The 19,622-nt window shown below is 46.5% G+C and overlaps 1 protein-coding gene across 5 annotated transcripts in view; it reads right to left on the bottom strand.

The window, feature by feature from the left end:
• KCTD1 (potassium channel tetramerization domain containing 1) overlaps positions 1 to 19,622 on the bottom strand; it is a 174,146-nt gene that overhangs the window by 84,740 nt on the left and 69,784 nt on the right. Inside the window, exon 2 of one of the 5 annotated variants that reach the window (XM_081148471.1) lies at positions 12,291 to 12,407. The exons of 1 other annotated variant lie outside the window; for it this stretch is intronic. Coding sequence is in view for 1 of the 4 variants with exons in the window: in XM_081148468.1 (XP_081004594.1) it covers positions 373 to 2,181 (1,809 nt within the window). In the remaining 3 variants the exon portion in view is untranslated. Of the gene's footprint in view, positions 1 to 372; positions 2,471 to 2,523; positions 3,400 to 11,292; positions 11,384 to 12,290; positions 12,408 to 19,622 lie in introns of those variants that run through there. 3 more of the 5 variants (XM_081148472.1, XM_081148470.1, XM_081148468.1) reach the window with 3 other exon arrangements.

Here is a 19,622-nt window from a genome sequence, read left to right as displayed (position 1 = left end):
AAATATATTTGAACTAACTGCTTCCTTTATATGTACAGTATTCCTGCACTCTTTGCCTTATAAAACTCACGCATTCAATGGAGAGAGGCTGCCAGGGCCGAGCTAACCCTTTTGTTCTGCTAACTTTGAAGATTTTAGCTTACTGCGCAGCAGTGATTGTTAGGGCGATTGCCCTCTCACATCTTTTAAGGCGAGGTGTAAACTTTCCTGAAAAGCACCAAGAGTTAAGCTTCTAAGGGTGAAATCGAATCTGATTCAGTATATTTGCCACTTTTTGAAGCTTCCCCTAACCCGTCAAGACCTGCATTAGCACAAGTTAGTCTCCAAGCGGTACCAAAGAAACATTTCATGCATAGAGTTTAGTTTGGTTACCTGGGTGGGGGAAACAATAGCAGGTGAAACTATGGTGGGAGAATTGGTGCTTCTGTGCCCATTGGCTTCTGGAAGAAGAGGCAGGGGGTCGTGTTTCACGGAAACCACCACCACCGCATCCACAGGATCCGAGGGACGGATACAAAGTCTTTTGGGGGAAGAGGGGCCGCAGATTTCCCCTGACCCGAACACCGACTCGTACAGGGCACGCTTGGGCGCAGCCTCAGATTTCACGTCGGGCCCGATCAAGCTGTCTTTGGGGAGGATATAGGTGTTCCCCAGCGAGGAAGGCTGGGGGCGGTGGTGGTGGGAGGGATGTGTAGGGGGGTGATGGGAGTGGTGGCGAGCCGCCCCGTTTAGAGCCTCAGCGTAGCAGCCCTGCAGGGCAGGCGAGCCCAGTTTGGTACCGATGCCCGCGATGCTGTTGAGCGTGGCGATGGAGACGGCGCCGATGCAATGGTTGGTGTAGGTCTTGGAGAGCTTGGCCGCCTTGGAGAGCATCTGCATCCTGGTGCCCAGCAAGTTCTTGCCAATGGCTTTGTTCTCGTACCAGGTCACATCGCCCTCGCTGCAGTGGTCCCGGGGCCGCTGGAAGAACGCCTTGCAGAGGGGGTTGCGCTTCGACAAGTACTTGACGAAACTGGCATAGGGGCAGAACTCGGTGCCCGTCTCGTACATGCGGGGCAAGTTCTCCTCATCGCTGCTCTCCGCGCGTTTCTTGCTCCACGACGACGAGCGCGACTTGTGGTAGGGTCCGAGGGACTTAAAGTAGACGAACTTGCGGCCGTCCTCGTCCATGGCCAGCCCAAAAGAGTCCTCCTCCAGCTCGCGCTGGTTCTCCCGGCCGCGCGTGCAGAAGTACATGCACGTCTCGAACCAGACCTTGTTGAGCAGCCCGAAGGGTGTGTTGGTGCTGAAGACGCTGGAGGTGTAGAGCTTGCGCAGGTCGGCGCGCGTGATGGCTTGCTTCTGCACCACGGGCCCCGCACCCTGCTCCTCGAGCTTGCGGATGACCGCGGCCAGCGTCAGGTTGGCGCTGCGCAGCTCGGGGTCCTTGGTGAGGTCTAGCGTGCGGCAGTACGGGGGCTCGTTGAGGTAGCGGTTGAGGGAGCTGCGGATGCTGATGAGCGACGACTTGCTGTAGAGCTGGCCGCTCTTGGAGCGGGCCTCGGCGTAGAAGGAGCGCAGCACGCGGCACAGCGCCCCCTTGTCCATGGTCTCGAAGTCCGGGCTCTGCGCCTTCTCGCTCAGGTACTCCCGGAAGATGCGCACGGCGTAGCGGGTGGCCAGCCGGGTGTTCTCGCTCAGCCGGGCCCGCTCGGGGCGCTGCAGCACGTCGGGGTCCAGCTCGGCGCCGTCCCCGGGAGGCCCGCCGCGGGCCCGGGGCGTCAGCAGGCGCGGCGGCGCCTCCGGCTCCAGCGCGGCGCTCTGGTCCATATTGATCATATGGACCGGCTCCGGCTCCAGCTCCTCCCCGGCCGAATCCTCTGGCTCCAGGGGCTCGTCCCAGTCCAGCCCCATCTCTTCCTCCTCCTCTTCCTCCTCCTCGTCCTCCTCCAGCCCCCCACCGCCGTCCTCCTCGTCCCCCGTTATCTGCACCTCCTGGATCTCGTCCTCCTCCTCCTCCTCTTCCTCCTCCTCCTCGCCCGCGCTGCAGTAGTGCGGGCGGCCGTGGCGGCGGCCGCGGCCCCCCGCCCCGCGCTCGCCCTCGCCCCGCTCCCCATTGTTCTCGGCGGCGGCGGCGGCGGCCGCGCTGGCGCTGCCGCCCGCGCTGGTGTTACAGTCCCCGCTGCCAGGCATTCTCGCCATATTGCCGTCTCTCTGCCAGTCCTCGGGCAGGGCGCATGCGCTATATTGGACCGCAGCGCTGAGAGCTTTTGTGTTTAATGACCTTCAGCTACCGGGAGGCAAAGCAGGGCTCTTAAAGGAGCCGCGCTCCAATTGTCAGTTCGGAGCGCAGCTCCGCAGGGGCAGCGGCGCTCAAGGGATGGAGGGGAGGTGGGGAAAGTTAGACGGGGAGAGGGTGAGAGCGGAGGCTGGCCGGACCCCCTTCCTCCCCCACCCATCTCCCCACTCCTAAGGAAACTTTGAAGGGGAAAACAATGAAAGGGGAGGAAGAGCTGTCGGTGGGGGTGAACACTCCCAACTTACCCTCTGGCGGAGTGGCGCGCGGGCCCGGGCGGGAGAGAGGGAGGGCCGGCGGGAGGGCGGGGCGGTCTCGCTTCTCTAAGTAATGCCCGAGGAGCAGTGCCCCTTCCACCGCCCCCTCATTGCCCCCCGGAGCCGGGGGTTCGGGGAGGCGGCTGCGCCGGACAGGCCGCGGGTGCTGCTTCGAGAAGCCCGTGTCTGGGGCCGCCCGGAGCGGAGTGGAGCTGGCAGGTTAATGAGCAGGGTGGAGGAGGCACAGTGAGGCCCCGCACCCTCTCTGCGCCCGCGGCCAGGGCGCAGCGGGCGAGGCTTGGGAGCGGGATGGGGCTGGCGGCGGCTCCCCCACCTACTTGCTGGCGGCGAGGCGCGGGGGCCTGGGGCCAGCCGCACAGCTCCCAGCTCCCTTTTCGACTCTTGCAAAGGAGCGAAACACGCCCCACGTCAGCCTCATCCCTTTCGACTTTTCCAACAGCTACTTTTAAGCTGTCATTAAAGACCTGGGGCGCTCCCCGTAGGTCTGGGGCAAGTTCGCGCCGGTCCAGCCTGCCTGGGGAAGCAGCGAGAAAGAAAGACTGGGAGGGGCGGTTGGGAGGGGAGACGCGGAGAGAGGCGCTGGGGACCCCAGGGGACCCCTCCCTTCCCACCCAGGCCACCGCCCTCCTAGCTTGGAGCAAGCTGACACAACTCTCACTGGAGAGGTGCTCCACCTGGTTGGCACTAGAGCATTGTCCGTCCCTGAGGCCCGTCGGGCGAGCGGGCGGAAAAAGTGAACTTGGGTCTCGGCCGCCCCCGCTGCCGGCACAATTCCGGCAATTCGTATCCTGAGCGCGCTCTCCTTCCAAGTTTGCCAACCGCCACTCGTTTCGCCCTCAGGGCTGCGCTGCCTCGGGGCGCACGGGGGCGGGCACCTGCGAAACTGGAAAGGCGGCCAAAGAGCTCGCCCGGTCCCGCTTTCCCATAGGAGACACTGCCCCATTTCCAGCCCGACGCCCGCCCCCAGCGCGCTCCGGCTCTGCGCGCCCTCGCGTCGCCGCCTCCCGCGGTCGCGGTCCAGGGGCAGCGCCCCGGGAGCCGCCAGAAATCTGGGCTGTTGACTTTGGAGGCACAGCCCGGCCACCTCCGGAGCTCGTACTGCACCCTAACTTCTGCTCGGGCCGCCGGAGTGTCCCCTGGCGCGCGGGCAGCTCCTAGCCCCCGCGGCGAGGAAGCCGACGGAGCGCGGTCTCCGGGCAGGACTCCGGCCCAGGCCGCCCTCCTGCGAGGCAGCCCCTTCCGCGCCTCGGCTTGCCTCCGAGGCCGAACTCCGTGCGGGTCGGCCGGGGGAGTCTTGCCTGCTGTCCACTCCCCCCTCCTGGGCAGTTTATAATTTCACGCATCGATAGAAACGCGCCCGTCAATTTGTAATTTTTTAAAAAAGGAAAAGGAAAGAGGGCAGAACTGGGTCTCTGTGCCGTGTGAGCGTCTAAGTGCGAGCTGGTGGCGTCTCCACGGATCAGCCCTTGTCCTCCGCGTGCCTCCTCGGCCTTGGACGCCGTGCAGCGTTGGGGAAACAGCGCCAGGTGTGAACAAGTCAGAGCAAGTCCCTGCCTCGCGGGCCCCCTCCCGCTCCTCGGGGAAAACACACACACACACACACACACACACACACACACACACACACACACACACACGGCACGCACACACTCATCCGCCCTGCTCTCCACAAAGAGCCGTCATGGGAGGCCAGGAATTCGTAGGTTACACTCCCAGGGAATCGTCCCAGATGTGCAGCCGGCTTTGTTCAAACTGCATTCATTGCCTCCCAAAATATCTAGAAAGGCGCGTGTGTTTCCCGGAGCCCAGCGCAGCAAGCGGCTAAGTTGGCTGCACACCCGGCCCCTCGCCAGGAGCCGGCATACACCAGTCGCGTCCGGCTGCTTCGGGAAGTCTGGTCCTTTGTCCCGGGATGCTTCAGGTTGTCTGGCCCCCGGCACACTCGGGCGGGAAATTTCAGCGGGGCCGAGAGCTCAGGTGGGAGCCAGGCCGGTTACCTGCCAGGGGCCGCTCCCAGGACGCGCTGGTGCAGAGAGCAGCGAACCTGGGGGCCGTGCTCCGGGCTCTGCGGGGGACTCAGGCCCACGCTCCAGCCCAGGGGTGAAGGCGCCCCCAGGCTCTTCCCACTTCTGCGGGCTGCGGGGGGCCCCTCCGCCCCCCAGCTCTCCTCCCAGACCCGCAAGATGCTTTGAATTGCTCGCAGTTTACCGGAGGCGATGTACTGGGTTGGACGCTCCGGGAAACAAAGCAACCAAAAACAGCTCCCGGTTGACGTCAACTTATTTTCAGAAAAGAAAATAGTTTTGTGCTCCCAGGACAAAATACCCCCCAGGGCAGGTCTCCACTGGAAAAAGCCAGAGGGCGGGGGTGGGGAATAGCAGAGCCAAAAAAAAAAAAAAAAAATCCAAGCGCAAATAACTTTTTAACGGACTTGGAAAAACAACAGTTTCAGATGCTGCCAGAACAGTTTGCAAACCACCGGCAGGACTCCCGCTTACGTTAGGTACGAAAAACGCACCTTGGAAAGTACGCCTGGCCCTGATTATAGGGAGACTGTGGATCAGCTTCGTGGCACCAGCTCTTGAAACGCTACCAAAATTCTTTGCCCATAATGATACCTCATCAAATATTGGAAAACACCTCTTTAGGTTAGTACCTACCTCTTCAGGTTAGTATTTACCAGGAAGAACAACCAGAAAAACCAAGCAGTTATAAACCCATCCCTCTTCTGACTCTCTCCCCCAAAGTTGCTTAATTTTTAAAACCCAACAATACAAAATTACAGTTAAGTTTAAAGGAGGTTTAATAAATGGTCCCTTAATAACATCCTGTGCTTCCATACACGGAATTCCAAACTGAGAGAATTAAAAAAGCTTTCTCCATATTATTCTGGTACAGAGGCAATATTGGTTCATTTCTGCCTATCAGCCCAGCCCGCCACTTTGATTTTGCCCTATCATGAAGTCCATTCAGCCCACCTCTTACAACTGCCAGCTCCCTCACTCCTTTGTCAGGAAGCTTTCTTTACTTCTTGTGCAGAATGCATATCAACTTTATATAAAAATGATTCCAGTGCTGTATGGAACATTTGTTGCAGTTATTTAACTGTCAGAACTCTTTACTATAAGCTACGCTAAGATGTTTACAACTTCAACGAGATGTGCCATATTTTTGTCTCTATCATCATCATTATAAAGTACCATCTACAAATTTGTGCTTCTCCATTTCTTAGATTTCTTGAAGGTAGTGACATGACCGTTTTGGAAGGAAAAACTCCAAATATTTCCCCCTCATTTTATAATCACCTACTCCCACTTCCAGGTCACACTTTATGAAAGGTTACAGTTACCCAAAAACATTCAGCTCTTTTTTCTCTTGGCTTCCAGTCTTCTGAGCATCATCTGTTACGTAACTGGTGTAGTTGTTTTTTATCTGCCTGGTTCCACTACTAAAGCAGTATACCTTTGTGGTTTAGGTTGGTGCCTGGGACCTGGTGAGCACTCTAGTCATTTACCTTGAAGGAATGAATGAACAGGCTCTGTGTTTAGGGAAATCCTGTTTAGCAAGGAACTTTTTGGTGAAAAATCTAAAGTAACATGGACCCGAATATCTATATTAAGAATCAGGACAAAAAGTAACTACAAGGCAACATTGTTGTTTGCAAGTTAAAAAGAATGTAGTGACTGTTTTGGTTTAATATTTCCTTACCATGAATTCCCTCTTTAGTAGAACACACTGTAGGAAGTTATTGCAAAAGTGAGTGAGGGGTCGGGGAATGGAGGTAGGTACATACTAAGAGAGGTGGGTTGGGGAGGATTTCAATGGATAAATTCAAGGAATTGCATGGGCTCCTGGGAGCAGAGGTCAGAAAAATGTTTGGTTCATCACTTTAAGTCATGTTTAGTCCATCACTTTTAGGTCAGGCTTTCTTGATTTGATTACTAAAAGATTCATAAAGTATTTTGGAGGTTAAATATGAATTCAGATTGAAGCTATTTTGACATATCCTTATTTCAGTTTCACTACTAAATTCTGTTGAATTCAATTGAAGATCATCTTGAGTAATGTTTTTTTGAACTCAGATGAAAATAGAACCCATGCAATCTAATTCTACAAAGTGGAAGAAAAGAAAACTCCAGAAGACAAAAACTATGTCTTATTTATTAGTGCAGGTCTGATTCATTTCTAGTATAGTTTCTTAGCATATTTTAGCAGAGTGGCTGGCACATAGTAGACACTCAGTAAACATACAAATATTTATGTGTGGAGAGAGAGCTAACCTCCACAAGGTTATGTAGCAGAGTGGTTAAAAGCTTCATCTTTGAAACCAGACTGCCTGGGTTTGACTCCTAGTTTGGCTTTACCAGGGGCCCTCTTTTATGTCTCAGTTCTCTCATTTTACTATCTGAATGGTAATAATAGCCTCTACATCATAGGATTGTTGTGAAAATTAAATGAGTTAATATTAGTAAAGAATGTAATACAGTGCCCGGAGCATTAGTAAGCATTTAACTGCTTGCTCTCATTAAGGCTTGATTATAAACAGGAAAACCAAGTCCAGGAGCCTCACAAAGGTTAAGCTACTTGCCCAGGTCTCCCAGACCTCCTAGGGCAGGAAAGTGTGGCTCCATAGCCCATGCTTGAGCCACTTGACCACACTGAGCTTCTAGGAACCAAGGAATGAAAAAAAAAAAAATCTTCAAGGGAACGACTTCCTTAAAATAGTTCTGTGTGTCATTTGATTTGGGAATCTTCGAAAGCCAGAATAGTCCTAAGCCGAGCGAGGCCTTGGACTGTGAGCACAATGGATATGGCCTAAGAGACAGTGTCACATCTGTACTTGGCACCTAAAACACTGGTGCTGTTTTCTTGGACTGTTGGAAGTAGAGACCCATTTGTGTCTTAGAAGAATGACAGTAAAGAGTTTAGAGGCAAAGGAATGTCCACAAACCCAACCAGACTAAAATGAGGTGCTTTCTGCTGAAATCCTGGGCTGTTCTGCCTAAATCCCCTGGGAGCAAGGAGAATATTACCTGTTTTTATCTTTGATGCTTTGTCAAAAAACAGGTCAGCTTGAACTTAACACAAGGATCGACAGGAGTGGAATTTTTGGTTTCTAATTGCTACCTAGTTACTATAATTCTTGATCTTTTCACCTACCAGTCTCCCAGATGTTTTGAAAGCAAGTGATACCTGAGGGAAATGTAGTTTTTCAAAAGTCAATTGTGTTTTTGTGGAGCCAAAAAATGTGCTATTATAATATTCTGACAATGCAACTTCACTTGGTTAATAAAGAAGTCATATGTGAGGGCTTTCCAAATTAAATCAAAAATAAAATTAATAATTATAGTAGTTTCTCTTCTAGTCATATATTTTTAAAGGGTATGTGGGATTGAAGTGGATGTCAGTCCTATTATTAAATAACATTTATTTCAATGTCACTGTAATATTGATTAAGGTGGAAAGGAAATAAAGATATGTGTTAATGTCATGTAACAAACACATATATTTTAAATAATGGATGAGCTATTTACATTTGTCTCAGAACATAAAGTGTTCCTGAAACTATGTACCATATTTTTAAAAGTAGCCTATTAATTTAGTAAAAGCAAAATAAAACAACAAAAATGTAAAAAAAACCACTTTATTCCCTAATATTGGTATGAAAATGTTATTCTCCTATTTTTATTGTCAATATCAATTAAGATAGCCTTTTTAAAAAGCCACGAAACCGTTCATATTCTGTGACCCAGAAATTCCTTCCAGAAATAATTCATCTTAAGAAATATCAAATTTTATTTGTATTTTGGTCAAGTTTAGCTTATTGCATCTAGACAACTTGGATAAATGAGCTTTGCAGTACAAGTCATACAGGGTGCTCTAGAACTACGCTTCACGATGTCTTGGAGACCTACCTTTGTTTACAAAAGTTTAGAGAGTTAGTATTTGTTGAGTGAAGGAAAGATGAAATTCAGTTAGGGAGAATCCTGTTCTGTAGCGATGTCAGGCACCCTTTGATGACTATCGATAATCATGGTGAAGATAAAGGATATAAGCTAAAAGGGGAAAGCAAGATACATTTTAAAGCTTCTATTTCAATGTCTTCATGACTTTGAGAAAGTTTAAGGACCAGATTTTGGAGCTCTAGATGTCAGAATTTAGTATCTAGGTATAGCATGGCAGTTCACAGGATGTGCTGAGGAGTGGGTATATACCTGCCCCGTGGCTATGTTTCTAAATGAACTAAAAAAGAAAAAAAAAAAATCCCCTTTTAAATACCCAGAAGCACTAACCCACATTTTGAACTAATTGACTTACTTTTTCTTAGGAAAGCTTAATTTAACTGTTAGGGGCACATGGGTTTATCTGAATATTTAAAGAAGCCCTGGGATGGGCTTGTTCTATTTCTTTAATTCGATGCTGGAGATCCAGGCTTTGTACCTGATGGAAGAGAGCCTTGGAGAGGGACAGGGAGCGGGACACATTGTGACCTAACCCCTCCATTTTGGGACCTATGTGTGCAGAGCCAGGGCACGGTTGATACTAGTACAGTATTCGTAATTCTTCATGTTTACTCTTCCTACAGTCTGCACTTTGATTAGGATCCCCCAGGGGTCATATGCTGCCATCACTCCAAATAAAAACAGACTCCCCTGACGATGAGGGCATCTGTTTGTTTCCCTATCTTTTCTCTCTTCATGGCTCATTCTCTTAAATATAAAAAGGAAAGGGAAAACTGTGATTCCCCCCCCCCATTCTTTTCTGTTTATAAAAGCAGTCAGCCTTCATTGGAGAAGGTCCAGAAAGTACAGAAATGTGGAAAAATATCTTTCTTGTTAACATTCACTGGATGCTGGCTGTGAGATTGGTTTTTTACATTAACACCCTCAAGTTGTTCTCATGAGTATATGTGAGGATTGTTTCTATCTTCCAGATGAGTAAGAAACCCTGAGCTTAAATAACTTGCCCAACATCACACAGCTACTGAGGACAAGACTCTGGAGTGCACACATTTTCTTAACAATTCCCCAGACCAGGTCCTTCAGTTCTATTTCCATCGTCCAGAAGAAAACTCTTTACATTAGAGTGTATTTTCATGAATTCAGTCCCACATGGTTTACTGTTTAAGTATTACATATTACAAAATTCATAATTCAGAGTATGTATACAGCAGGTTTGGGGGCAAACTCCGCCAAGCACATGTGAAGAGGTAGGAAGGGTAGAAGATTCTCTCCAGGATCATGCCTGGCTTGAGTCAGGTTCATGTGATCAAGAGTTTTCCTTCTGCCTTTCTCATAGTTATCCTATTTCCATCTGCCACAGAAAAACCTCTTAACCTATTCTTTTTTTTTTTTTTAATCTTCACCCAGGGTTGTTTTTTCCATTGCTTTTCAGAGAGTGGAAAGGGGAGAGAGATAGAAACAGCAATGTGAAAGAGACACATCCATTGGTTGCCTCCCACACTCACTCCAGGTCAGGGCCTGGATCAAGCCTGCAACTGAGGTGCGTGCCCTTGACTGGAAGTTAACTGGAGACCCTTCAGTCCAAGGGCTGACGCTCTAACCCCTTGGCCAAACTAGCTAGGGCCATGAACCTATTCTTCATCCATCTGGGAAGTTGAGTTGAACTGTCAGAGTTCAAGGACGAACCTCACTTCAGGTCTTTTTGCTGTCCACATGGTAAGGCATATAGAACACAGCTTTAAGTGGACGGTCACTAAAATGGCAGGAAAGGGTTTGCTCTGGCTAACGTTCCTAGTTCTGTGGTATTTTGGTCATTGAAAAGCTTTTTTGTGTGTGTCTCAGCATCATGCTTTAGTGGCTCACATGCTTTCTAAATTTACTATTAATTTAGCTTTCCCGGAACTATTGGCTTTTGAGACTTAAAGCCCGAGGCAGTTGGTGAACCTCAGAGTGCATCAGAATCTACCAGAATCACCTAGGGAATTTCTTTTAAAATGCAGATTCTTGGGTGCCAGCTCCAGAGATTCTGATTTAGTAGGTCTAGAGGACAGTCCAAGAATGTACATTTTTAACACACAGTTCAGACAATTTAATACTAATCTAACTGCACTTTGAGAAACACTGCTCAAAAGCTAATATAATTTAGCAAGCAATAAAATAATTTCCTCTTTATTAGTGATTACTAAATCATTTTGAATTCATTTGAAAATCTAATGAAAGCTTCGAAACCTCTTCCTCAGAAGATGCATATCCATAATTTTGCCTATGATTTCAGGGGAACTTGGGTCAACTTGTATTCTTAAAATGCTCTTTTCTGGTTTCCAACACCATTTTAAAGGAATTTTAAAGAAATATATCTTTATTGATTTCAGAGAGAGGAAGGGAGAAGGAGAGATAGAAACATCAATGATGAGAGAGTCATTGATCGGCTGCCTTCTGCACGCCCCCCACTGGGGATTGAGCCTGAAAGCCGGGCATGCGCCCTGACTGGAAATCCACCCGCAATCTCCTGGATCATAGGTCGATGCTCAACCACTGAGCCATCCCTGGCCAGACTCCACCATTTTAATACTTTTCCTCCCCTGGTCAAAAAGATATCATGGCTCCTTTCTTTAATTTTAAGCCCAAACTCCCCATAATCTTGGCTACAGTTTAATTTCCTAACATTCTTCATTGCATCTCCCTAACATGAGCCCAGCTCTCTGCGGGAGAGGAGTCCAGAGAGAACAGCGCTGGAAAGGGAGAAAACATGGCTGGGAGTCCCCAGGACACTGACCTTCCAACTTGAATGTGCATCTGAATTCCCTGAGGGCTGATGCAGCAGGTTCAAGTGGGGCCCAAGGATATGCAAACTCTCAGATGATGCTGATGTAAACCAGCTGAAATGGTAGGCAAAATGTTCTCTATATGTACATCTGTGTATTTTCCTAGAACAAGGATTCATAGCTTTCAGCAGGACCTAAAGGAGTCTATGACTCAAAGTAGTTTACGAAGCATACATATAGATATGAAGAAATAAGCACATGCATCCTCTATTGCTAGAAGTATAAACTGGTACAGTCTTTTTTAGAGGACAATTTGGCAGTAGCTATCAGCACTCAAAATGCACATCCCTTTCAACCCAGCAACTCATTTCTAGGAATCTAGGCTGTACACAAAGAAAATGTTCAAGGATGTTCTTGAAGCATTGTTTGTAATAAAACATCATTGGATACAATCCAATTCTACAAGTGGATCATCTATTAAACAAAATAGTAGCTGTAGATACAAAGAATAATGTACGTTTGTGCATGCTGAGTGGAATGGTCTCTAAGGCATTGTATTAAACGAGTCAAGAATTTGAATTTAAAGTATGAGTTCACTTGTTGAAAATATCCTGACCTTGGTTTTCAATGAGGTTCCACTTCCATTATGGTCCCCCTACATCCCTACAGTTAAATTTCTCTTGCTGCCAACCAAGATCCTAACTACACCTTCACTGTCTTCCCAGGTCCAACTCCCAAATCTCAGACTCAGTGAGAGTCACCACAGTTCATCCTCTATGCAAGACTGAAACCTGAACATCTCCTCCCCCTCCATACTCCTTCTTACCTTCTATTTCCACTGACGCATCAAGCCCTACCAATTCTAACTCATGACTTGCTTTAAATCAATCTATTGTGTCTTTATCCAAGCATAAATTAATTATCTTTCCCTGTGTATTAGTCAGCTTCGGCTGCCATAACAAAATACCATAGACTGGGTAGATTAAACAACAGAAATTTATTTTCTCACAGTTTTGGAAGCTAGAAGTCCAAGATCAAGGTGCCATCAGGGCTGGTTTCTGGTGAGACCTCTCTTCCTGGCTCGTAGATGGCTGCCTTCTCTCTGTGTTCTCACATAGCTTCTTCTCTGTGCATGTGTGAAGAGAGACAGCTAGAGATCTCTGGTGTCTCTCTCTCTTCTTATAAGGATACTGGATTACAGCCCCACCCTTATGACCTCATTTAACCCAATTACCTCCTTAAAGACCCTCACTCCAAATACAGGCACACTGGGAGGTGGGTCTTCAACATATGAATTGAGGGTGTGGTACAATTCCGCTCATAACATCCTCCACACCTGCTCCTCCTGCCTTATGTCTTGTCTCTGCAGTGCACCCAAGTTAGGAACCCCGTAGTCACTTCCACTGGTTCCTCATATTTAAGTCACATCTGTCCCATTTGGCTCCTGCTCTGCAGCTCCAATGGCATCACCCTAATTAAGGCCACCTCCACTGTTCTGTGACTCAGGGAACATAGTGGAAGCTGAGATTGAGGCAGAACCACCCACAGAAGAGGGAGCAGCTCCACATGTGCCCAGGCTGTGATGAGTTTCTTATCCTTGGATGTCCATGGGATGCCTTTGTAGAGTCACAGTTTACAAAATCCTTTAACTTGTGTGTGTATTCCTTGAAAACCAACAAGCCCAGACTGACACGTGCTCTCTGCCTGTTCCTTAGTGGCACTCATCATCCCCCAATACCCACCCCACCCTCCAGCTGCCAGAAGTAATTTCTTTTCCTTGAAACCATTCACCTGTCATTGGCGTGCATACCCCTTGGCCTGATGACCTCTTAATCCCCTCGCTCAATGGCTGAATTCCCAGAGACCTTTTTGGAATGATTGCACCCATTACCTTCTTGTGGAGGCCTTTCCTGACTTCAGCAGGCCTGGGGTTCCCTTGCTCTATAGTAAGAGAGTATAGCATAGTGGTTAAGTGGTTGGGCTGGGTACCAAACAACTTGGATACAAATTCTACTGATTACATGTTGCGTGATCTTGGGCAAGATTCTTCATCTCTCTCTGTCTGTGTCTTTGCTTGTAAGCATGGGGGATTGATGCAACAAATAAATGAGTTAATATGGGAAAAAGTGGTTAGGACAGTGCCTAGTACACTATAAGTGCTTAATAAATGCCAGCCACGACCATGATCCTGCATAGCACCCAGGCACTGTCCACTGAACTGTGAGCCTCTCAGTGTCCGCTCGGGTCTTCTGAGGCACCTTCTCTGACTCCCTACAGTCAGCCTCCGCTATGCTTCCTGGCATTTCTGGACAGACCCATGTTCTAGCAGTTGCATGTATTATAATCACTATTCTCTCCTTAACCAGACTCCTTGGCCTTCCTTAAAAGACAGAAACTTAATTTTTCTTCTTCTTCTTTTCTTTTTTTTAATTCACATTGCCTAGCATCGTTACTGGCACTTAGAAGATATTCAATAGATGCCTGTTGCGCAAACTGTCATTGTGAATTTACTTTCCTATGTCACCCGTTAGGCTGTGAGTCCCTTGTATCCATCTTATTCTTTGTATAGGGAGGGGCAGTGAGGTGATAATTTAGACTGGGCCTGTTCTGGGAGCCAGACTGCCTGGTTTAAATCATGGCTGTGTCATTTCCTAGCTCTGTAACCTTGACCAAGTCACTCTTCTCGTCTCATCCAATGGCCTTGACCCACACCTCCAGCCTGGCCTCTAGCTTACTGCACTGAGCCTTCTGTCTGCGTCATCAGTGCCCATTCACGTCCATGGCCTTTGTCCATACAGCTCCTTTCTGGCTAGGATGCCTTTCCCTCTTACACACTTGACACGTTCCTACCTATCTGTTAGGACCCAGCTCCCATGTCATAGAGGCTTTCGTGAAGCATCCCTGCTCTTTGTCCTATGCTAATACTTCTATATTATTTTATTATAATATCTCCACAGACAGGCTCCAGTGTGCCTGTATTTTTATTATTTTTATTTTTGGAACAGTTTTATAGGTTCATAGAATATACAATATCTGTTCAAAACAAGGCAAAAGGAAGCTTCCCAAAACATCAAAGGGAAAGAAGTACTTGTGATTATATCCTGGAATGATATGATAATGTGAGTCAAGTCTTCTCAAGAATTAGAGCAACTTTTCTTTAAAGAGTAGCTATTTTGGCGAGTAGATGAGAGGAAAAGAGGTGAAGAATTCATTAACATGGTAAGGTCCTTTGAAGAGGAAGGATGCCAGGTGAAGAGTGCTAAGTATCAGGTTACTGTGTAATTAGGGATCAGGTCTGTTCCAGATCATCTCCATCTCTGGCAGAGTGTGTCTTTATTTTTGCAAACAATTGTATTCTTTCATTCATAACCTTTCCCTTCAGATGAATGTGGTTCTGAGAGGAACCATCAAAGGACTTGGAGGTCATCAGCTGAATCAGCTGGCCTTTATATATTGGGCCATGGAAATAAAATTGCTACCATCCTTTCTGCTTTTAAAATGGGAGGAAGTGATTCTCTCTTTGAAAGTGAAACAAGCCTTCCCAGAATGTACTCCCAACCTTACAGAGACAGAGAAAGCCCAACAAGCATGCCCAAGGGGCACTAAAGAGTTTTTCACGCCCACCTGCAAGAAATAAATGTGCACTTCTTTTCTCAGTGACTTTCATTTTGTGGGCATTGGTTTGATTCTTCTGGGTCCCAACTTACTTTTCTGAATAAATTAGCCTGTCTTTAATGTGCTGCTTGATGCTTGTGAGGGGGTGAGCTCATGCTTTGTCTCTAGAACGTCTTCCTTGTGGGATGCTGAGGTGTTAGTGTCAATTTTTTGTGTGTATTTTTTTCAAGTGGAGATGTTAGAGTCAGGTTTAATACTAAGGATTAACTCAGCAGTGGCTGCTAAGCTCTTTGAAATCATTAGATGAAAGGCAAAAAATAGATCTGTCCTAAGTATACTTGTCATTGCTGTTTTGTGATTATTATGGGACTTCGCCATTCAGAGAGTATTTTATTACTGAACAGTTTTCTCTGTGGGATTATGGCATCTTCAGTTTTATTTAGGAAAAATACGTTTCTTTCACAAGTATTCTTTACATTTCTTACCCAAGATAGCTTCTTATCTCAGTAGAGTCTGCACCCTATGGGATATAGTCTGTTTCTTCAGGCTAATCCCAGGGCACACAGTAGGGGACAACAGTCATTGGTTGAACTGAGTAGACTCTAATGGCTCTCCACTTTGAGATGTGATCAGATAGCTGTAAATATTGTTTCCTCTTCAATGAGGTCAATGGAGGATTTTGGCATTTTTAACCATTTTTCTTCCTGATATTCCAGTTTTCAAGGTTTCATGGTCTGTCCAAAGATCCCAGCCCTGTATCTGTGGCCTGAGTAGGGAAGCAGGAAACTGGATTCCATGAGGACAGCCCTGTCCTCCCAGGCTCCTGCTTGTTTTTCCTGGCTGCATTTCCTACCCCACCAGGTCTACACCTGCACTGCAGAGGCACCAGACCAGTTCCACCGAGCTCCTTCTGGCTGTCCTGAACAAACCAACAAAAACTTGCCACCCCGGGTGCACTGCCAGGCTCTGAGTTGGTTAACAATTCACCGAGAAAACAGCTCTGAAACTGCTGCTGCCTGCGGAGGGTGAGGGTGGGTATATATAGAGATTTCGAACTTGACAAATCTGTTTGGGAAGTCTGAATTCGCAGTTTGGGGAGAGAGCTGGTTCACAGAGCCTCTGCCGGAACATTCTGCTGGAGCAGCCTGTGTGCCGAAATGCACGAGGCTGGCACTTGGAGGTTCAACTTGACTCTGCAGGCTCTGTGGTCTCATCCCAAAGTCACAGCCCACACAGCTGGCATCTCCCTTTGATGGCTTGGAGAACCTTAGACAATAATCCCCAAGCTCTGTGTTGGAGGCAAGATCTTGAAGGAAAGAGGGAGGGGTTGTGAGGAAGCCGTGTATTCTTTTCCACCCAGGAACCTGGGCTCCTATGTCCTGGGCTGGTTCAGAGGACAGCTTTGACACAAAGGAGTGCTTCCTGAGATAAAAGACGGAGGGAATGGCTTCTCCGCTGTAGGAGGCTCGGTGGCAGCAAGGGAAGCAGGGAAATGCCTCTTAGTGAGGGTCTCCTGCAAACCCTCTCTCCCAGTGGAGTCCAAGTCCCAATCAGTCATCCCTTGACACTAGTTACCTAGTATTCCCCAAATTATTTTTTAAAAAGACATACCCAAACAACACCCATGTCTCTATCTTTTAGTACATCCCACAGGACAAGAATTGATGGTTTCTGCTGATCTCTATATTAGGATAAGAAATTCCCAGGCATTTCTCACTCTTTCCAGAAATGTGTTACTAATTCTAAAGTGTTGAAATCGGAAAATTATTTACATATACCTTGGAATCGATTTGCAATTCCAATGTGCTTTCTTGAGAGTAACAGGCAGAGTAGTTGTTATGGCTCCAAAGGAGGACCCATCCTGTGGGAATGAGAGGGAGCTGCTGTTGTTCTAGAGACACAGGGCACCATATAAAATAGGAGTTGAATATATGAAGTCAATGGCTGTGATTTCTTCTAATCTATATAAAAAGCAGTTCTCTCTCTCTGAATCCATTAGAAGATAACCAACAATTTTCAGAAAAATATTGTTTATGCAACCAAATCAAGATAGCCAAGACCTTCTTTCCCTAAACATTTATAGGATTTCAATTCAGGACATTTTAGGTTAAGTTCTTATCAAGCTACTTGAAAATTCATTCCCTACCTGTTTCTTCTCTACTTAATAGCGCATGATGAACAGATGCCATAAAGTGATGGTAAACGAAGCCCCAAACACAGCAAAAGTAACATAAGTGTAATTATCAAGAATGGAGTTAACAAATATAATCCACCCAGCTCATGAATTTCAAAGTATTTTTTCCTTCAACATAAAAAACACACACCCATATATATTAAAACAAGGTAGGTAGGGTGTAAAGGCAGTCATTTATATAATCATTGCACTTAAAACCATTACACTATAGAAAAATAATACAAGTAAAAACTGGAATAATTAATGTGATCCACTGAGAGCTTAATCAAGGCCAACACTGTGCCCCCTGTTCATCTGTAAGTAATTTGCTGCTACAGATTTTTGAGATTGAACGCTACAGAATGAAAGCAGAACCCTGGAAAGCTAACAAACAGCCCTCGTATCTTCCTGTACTGGACTGACCTTTGTTGGTACTGCTGGAAAATCTAAGGTTGCATTCCAAATGTATTTCTTGGTGAAAATAAACAATGTTATTTTTCTTTTCTTTCTTCCTTTTTTGTGACAAATGCATTTGGTTTGGGTCTGGGATAAGGGAGAGGATTACTGATTAACATTTAAAAGAGGCAATTAGCCTGTTCATTGATCCTGCCTTCTTTGCACAAGCAGCATTTTAGCGTAAGGACTGAGCTGAGGCACCTTTACCAGTATGTAATTGACCTTGGAGTGGAGATTGAGTTCACAAAGCACTTTCATATGTATATCTCATCTAAATTTCGCGACAAGAAATGGAGAGGTGCTACTGTTATTTCCCACTTGACAGATTAGAAAATTGTGGCAGAGCACATTTAAATAACTCACCCCAAATTATTTAACCCAGGTAGCAGGGTCAAGAATTGAACCCATGACTTCCATTCTAAATCCTGTATTCCTTCATTACACTACAGCTGCCACCTTAAAAAAAAAAATTGTAGCACCCCAGGGGCTCTGAGAAATAAGCTTAGAGCTTTGAGCAGAGCTTCACTCAGTAACTGATAAAAGCCCACTCAAATCTCTCCCTTCCTGACAACTCAGCTCAAATGTCACGGAAAAGAAACACTTCCTACCTCTCCGCCTTTCTCCCGCCCCCTCAGCTCTTCTATTCAGGCTGTCAGATTCTTCTTGCAAAGCCTCTGGGACTCAAATCAAGGAGGGAGGGGGCTCTTTGCCTTGATTCTCACAGCGATGACAACTAAACTGTTACATTAATTGTTGAGGGGGAAGGAGGGGCGCAGATTATGCACAAAGAACAGATAGATAATCCCCAGTTCACCTCTGGTTATGAAATATCTCCTCTAACTTGATCATAACTCTCTCCTGGCTCAGACCTGAAATCACCGATTGGAATTTAGTTTTAGACAGAAAGACACATAGTTTATAAAGTTATTCATTCCCAGATAATTAAGAGTCATATATTGTCTGAGAAATTGAGTTAATTAGATATCAGCAGTCAATTAACAAAAAGATTATGTAGATTTGGCACTGAGTCCATCCAAGGACCTGTGCAAGCCAAAGTTATGGGGGAAGCGAAGGGCCCATGAGTAAGAACAATCAGCTTGCAGCAAGAACTTAATCTTCTCTGCATCCAAAAGATCTTTGACTACAATATTCGGAAAAGGCCTATCAGTAAAATCCTTCATTGCCCAATAACACAAATCAGGCTGTACTCACATGCTAGGTAATAAAACAACTAAGTTCCAAATAGGGAGAGCTAAATACATGTTGGAACAACCAATCCAGGAAGGCTTCATGGAGGCAGGGGTCTGTTGTGTTACCTTTCAGGAAGTGTTTGCTTAGCCTGTCGTGTATCTCATACTGAGGAGTGACAGCTATGTTCTGGGAATATTAATTTTTAAAAGTGTGCAGAGAAATTTAGAGGAGAAATATGCTTAGGAGAACCAGAGATGAGGAAGGGCAAAATCTGAGGACCACTGGAAGGAGTGGCTTTTAGAATGGACAGTTAATTAGAAAGAATCCAATGAGGACATCCCCACCTGGGGCACTGGGATCTCACTTCAGTGCTTCTCCTGAATTTATTATGAGACCTCTGACTTCAGGAAAATCATCATGTCTTTCTGTACTTAAGTCCCTTCACTTGAAAAATAACTAAGTTGCCTTTCTCTGACATGCAAGAACTCTGTGATTCCAGTGATTGATAGCTTGGGGACAGGAAAAATGGTGCTTCAGTTGACTGAAATGAGGAAATTCAGAAAATGAAGAAATTCAGAAATTTTCCTCTTCAGGGGGATTATATTATAACTTTATTCTGTCTAAGAACGCTCCAGTCTTAACTATGATCATAACTCTCTTATGTTTTCTGAGGATGTCCCAGTATACCCTGAGTACATAACTCCATTACTCTGTGAAGTTGCCCAGTCATACTCTAGGTATAACTGTTACTCTCTGAGCATGCTCCAGGCACTTCCATAGCTCTAAAGATTTATTTTCTTTCTGCCAGAGGAAATTCACAAATTCTTCACTTCCATTGCTACTACAAATAAAATACTTCTACTGATAAATATCCCTTGCATCTAAAATTTCTCAGCTTTCTTTTAT

Source organism: Miniopterus schreibersii (genome assembly GCF_964146895.1).
Source record: "Miniopterus schreibersii genome assembly, chromosome: 10".
Taxonomy (NCBI): domain Eukaryota; kingdom Metazoa; phylum Chordata; class Mammalia; order Chiroptera; family Miniopteridae; genus Miniopterus; species Miniopterus schreibersii.
This window is presented reverse-complemented; position numbering and strand designations above follow the sequence as displayed.